Source organism: Monopterus albus, unplaced genomic scaffold (genome assembly GCF_001952655.1).
Source record: "Monopterus albus unplaced genomic scaffold, M_albus_1.0 scaffold478.1, whole genome shotgun sequence".
Classification (NCBI taxonomy): Eukaryota; Metazoa; Chordata; class Actinopteri; order Synbranchiformes; family Synbranchidae; genus Monopterus; species Monopterus albus.
The window spans coordinates 145834-150394 of NW_018128358.1; the positions used below are offsets into that span (position 1 = coordinate 145834).

At 44.0% G+C, this 4561-nt stretch overlaps 1 protein-coding gene across 1 annotated transcript in view; it reads left to right on the forward strand.

Moving 5' to 3' along the window:
* The window catches only part of LOC109952600 (multidrug resistance-associated protein 4-like), a 50161-nt gene extending 45831 nt beyond the window's left edge, over positions 1–4330 (forward strand). The window contains 7 exon segments of the mRNA XM_020587757.1: positions 889–1080; positions 1182–1337; positions 1770–1859; positions 2011–2183; positions 2328–2433; positions 3265–3399; positions 3499–4330. Coding sequence (XP_020443413.1) covers positions 889–1080; positions 1182–1337; positions 1770–1859; positions 2011–2183; positions 2328–2433; positions 3265–3399; positions 3499–3588 — 942 coding nt within the window. The 3' untranslated portion in view covers positions 3589–4330.
* Positions 4331–4561: the final 231 nt, after the last annotated feature.

Below are 4561 nucleotides of genomic sequence, written 5' to 3' on the forward strand. Positions count from 1 at the left end.
GGAGGCGGGAGTTGAAGATCTCTCTGACAGGGGATTCTGCTAAACGTTCCCAACAGACCCTCACAATACGTTTGGGTCTGCCGAGTCTGTCCAGCTTCCTCCCCCGCCATCGGATCCAGCTCACCACCAGGTGGTGATCAGTTGACAGCTCCGCCCCTCTCTTCACCCGAGTGTCCAAGACATACGGCCGGAGGTCAGATGAAACAACCACAAAGTCAATCATCGACCTCCGGCCTAGGGTGTCCTGGTGCCATGTGCACTGATGGACATTTGATTTTAATTATATATTTATTTATTTTTATCGTGTATACGTATTTATTGTATTTAAACATTTAATCATGAGTTAGAATCACAAATAACTGTCTGTCCCTTCAACATCTCAAAGTGCCAATTTTCATGATGTTGTGCTTGAAGCAGAAGGCTCGGCACTGTCGACTTTTCAGAGCCAAAATATCGTAGAATCGGTTTTAAAGTGATCAGTTTCATAATACTAGCCTTATTGAACAAAATAACAATAATTAAACCTTTTGGACCACTTTCATTCTGACTAACTGCTTGCGCATTGTCATTTGTTCCAGCCATACACATGCAGTATCCGCAGGATGACCAGCAGATGGCGCCATGTTTGTCTGTTTCATATTGATTCACAAAGCCTCAGTATATCCAATACTAAACACTGTGTTACATTGTTTAGAATTTTACAGTGTGAGATTCATATAATTCAGGAACTTGTCAGCCCACTCAGAAATTGAGATGATTTTGTTGTTACATTATTAAAGCCCTCTGTGTAAAAATATTTTCATCAGGTACATGTTTGTCCTCCAGGTGACATGCTTCAGTCTATTAGTGTGCAGTGTGTCATTAACAGTGCATTCCTACTGTCTTCAGATGACCTCAGTGGAGAGAGTGGTCGAGTACACTGAACTGGAAAGTGAAGCACCCTGGGAGACCCAGAAACGTCCCCCTCCCGATTGGCCAAGCAAAGGCCTGGTGACCTTTGACCGGGTCAGCTTCTCCTACAGCGCTGATGGACCACCGGTGCTGAAAGACCTGAGAGCAGTGTTCAGACCCAAAGAGAAGGTCAGACCTGTTTGCTTTCAGAGCACCACGTAGCATTTGTGCGACTCAATGTTAAACCGAAGCTGATGTTTTGAACCAGGTTTTTGTTTCCTGTATGTCAGGTCGGTATTGTGGGTAGAACGGGTGCTGGGAAAAGCTCCCTGGTTTCAGCTCTGTTCCGCTTGTCGGAGCCTCAGGGAAAGATCTACATCGACGGAGTTGTGACGTCGGAGATCGGCCTCCATGACCTGCGCCAGAAGATGTCCATCATTCCACAGGTAACCATAGACTGACTTTTACAGCCGTTTACTCTAAAGAAACTTGTCTTTGATCCTTGCCATGCTGGGTGGTAGTTCTTTGTTTTGTTGAGTTTTGTGCAGAAAATCACCCAGCAAAGCAGAAAGTTTCATGTGCCACAAAATTTATGATTAGGGTGCTTTGTTGTGTCAGGCTAGAAAGAACAGTAATGTTCACTAACACAGGGAGTGTAGAATCTCTTTGCTGCCATTGCTGCTTTTAAAGCTGGATCATCAGTTATAGGTATCAAAGCTTTAGTTTGATTGCCCGGTGTTAATATTGTATTTTGCTTTAGCAATGTCTAGCAGTTCTTTCCTCTCCATTGGGATGCAGTCACTCAAACATGTCCTGCGGCGAATCAAACATGACCTCTCGTTGTCTAACCAGAACCCTTCCTCCCTTTTGTTGTAAAGGACCCGGTGCTGTTTACTGGCTCCGTGAGGAAGAACCTGGACCCTTTTAACCAACATACAGATGAGCAACTGTGGAACGCTCTGCAAGAGGTCAGCAGCATCACTCTCACTATGTCAGAACTGGCTCCAACAACGAACGCCGCTGCACAGGCTGTTCTGATGTTCCTCTTGACAGGAAATTCATCATAATGCATGCTTGCACTATTATTAATACAGTTCTCTGTCGCCGTGTTGCACACAGGTGCAGCTGAAGTCTGTGGTGGAGGAGCTGCCTGCCAAGCTGGAGACGGTTCTGGCCGAGTCTGGCTCCAACTTCAGTGTGGGTCAGAGACAGCTGGTGTGTTTGGCCCGAGCCATACTGAGGAAGAACCGCATCCTCATCATCGATGAGGCCACAGCCAACGTGGATCCCAGGTACCGCTGACATTGCTTAGCTTGTCGGACCAGTGATGTTGACAAAACATGCTAGATCATGTGTACTTCATCTCAGATGATGGCCTATACAAACACGAGGACTCATACACTCAGTTTGTCAGAAGCATGTGCTCCTCTGTGCAGGACAGACGAACTGATCCAGAAAACCATACGGGAGAAGTTCCAGGAATGCACCGTGCTCACCATCGCTCATCGTCTCAACACCATCATAGACAGCGACAGGATACTCGTGAGTGCTCTTGCTATCAGCCCACAGCGGACTTAGTACCAATTGGACTTTTAGACGCCAGGCTTCATACTCATGATGTACGCAGTGCAGGTGAAACCTGTCACTACTTTCCTAGGCAGGGTTTCCACAGAGTTGTGTGCACAGACAGGTCAGACAACTGTCATTTGTATGCTGATAGCTGCCAGTTTATTAGGTACACCTTGCTAGAAATAATAGGCAAAAAGAACAGCAGTTAAAGGTTTGGACACACTTTCCCATTGAATTGAATTGGAATACTGGGAATATACTTTATGACATAATATACTTTGATGATTTTTTTCATGACATGACATATTTGTTACAACAGCTGGTGTAATATGCCATGAGAAAAGTATCATAGTACAGTAAAGCACTTATAGTTGCATTCTCCCCATGTACAACAAAGGCCATATCACTTTGGCTGTGGCTGAGGAGTTAGAGCGGATTGGTTCAATTCCTGGTTTGTCCAGTCCACATGTCAGAGTGTCCTGGAGCAAGACAGTGAACCCCCAGTTGCTCCCGGTGATGACACCGGTGTGTGAATGTGTGAGCATTTGGGAGTGTGAATGGGTGAATGGCCAAGTAGTGCGAAAGCGCTTTGAGTGTGCTGTAAAGCATAGAAAAGCGCTGTACAAGTATAAGACCATTTACTTTGTTCTCGTGTTTTGGCAGTGACACTAGCCAATCCCAACCCCACCTGACACACGCCACAAAGCTTTGTCCTAAGGTTTGCAGTGAACTTCAGCGGCAGATACCAGATGAAATCAACACATAATACAACTCAGCAATAATTTAATGTGCTTCTGGCTCCAGGTACTCGATGCAGGGAAAATCACCGCCTACGATGATCCTTACACCCTGCTTCAAGATCCAGATGGCATTTTTTATAAGATGGTGCAGCAGACTGGCAAGCAGGAAGCAGCTGCTCTGCTAGAGCTGGCTAAACATGTGAGTACTACTCTTGAACACACGTACTTTGTGGCTTTCTAAAACGTACATCATCTCTTTTTCTTAAGCAAAATGAACATCAGCAAATATTGTTTTCAGGCTTATGAGAACAGCAGCTGCGCCAAGATATCAAACGGACATGCAGAAACAGCAGATGGTAACTTGGTCATCTTTGAGACAGCACTATGAAGGCTTGGCTCTCTGCTCTGCCAGAAAGCTGCAGAAAGTACCTGGGCATATGCAAGCCCTCCTCCAGCTGCTGGTGAGGAGCCTGAGGAGGGCGAATCTGAAGAGGTGACCTCGAACAGTTGAGCCAAATATTTATGCACATGATGATGTCGTTTCCTTCAGGCCGACAGCTCGGAAATCACTGCTGTCAAACCATCGACTAGAACGTTATTTATTTTCGATATGTAATATTTATCATATATATATAAAATTGCTGCTCAGTTTACCGACGCCTCTTGGATATTTTTGCTTTCAAATGGCGGTATGATCCTTAAAGCTGTAAGTGCCTTTTTTTTTTTAGTTTTGCTGCAGTTTGTACATGAGCGTACAACTCAATCCAAAGCTGTAAATCCAGGTAGTGGTGCACACAATGACCAAATCTACCAGAGCAGACATTTCTCAGTAAAAATCAGTTTTGTATGCATTTGTCTGAAATTGTACTGCTGAGTAAACATGTGGTTCCAGTATGAAAGAGATTTGACTACTAATATATTTTGTTCCTTGTATTCACTTCACTGGCTTTGGAGTTTACAGGTAAGAGGATCAGCTGGCAGTTTCATCACAGCTGAGGTATAGTGACAGTTACTTTGATTTTTGTTCACATTATGTTCATGTGTAATGTCTTTGTTCTTTAAACTGCCAAATTGTACCAATTTGTGCATTTGTTATGCTGAATGCTATATAAACATATACAAGTCTTAACTTGGGGTCATTCTGGTGGGCCTTTCTTTGGAATACAGTGGAAGTCTGTACAGAAAGTGGTTTTTGCCTGAAGCGATATTTGCTCTGAGTGAGGAGAGCACAGTCAACTTAGGCTACAGGTAGACCACTCCACTAAGAAGACAGAGTACTTTAAACACTTAGTTCATAATCATACATAACAGTTTTATTATACGATCTTATTTTCTTTAACAATCTGAATTTGAAAAGTAAC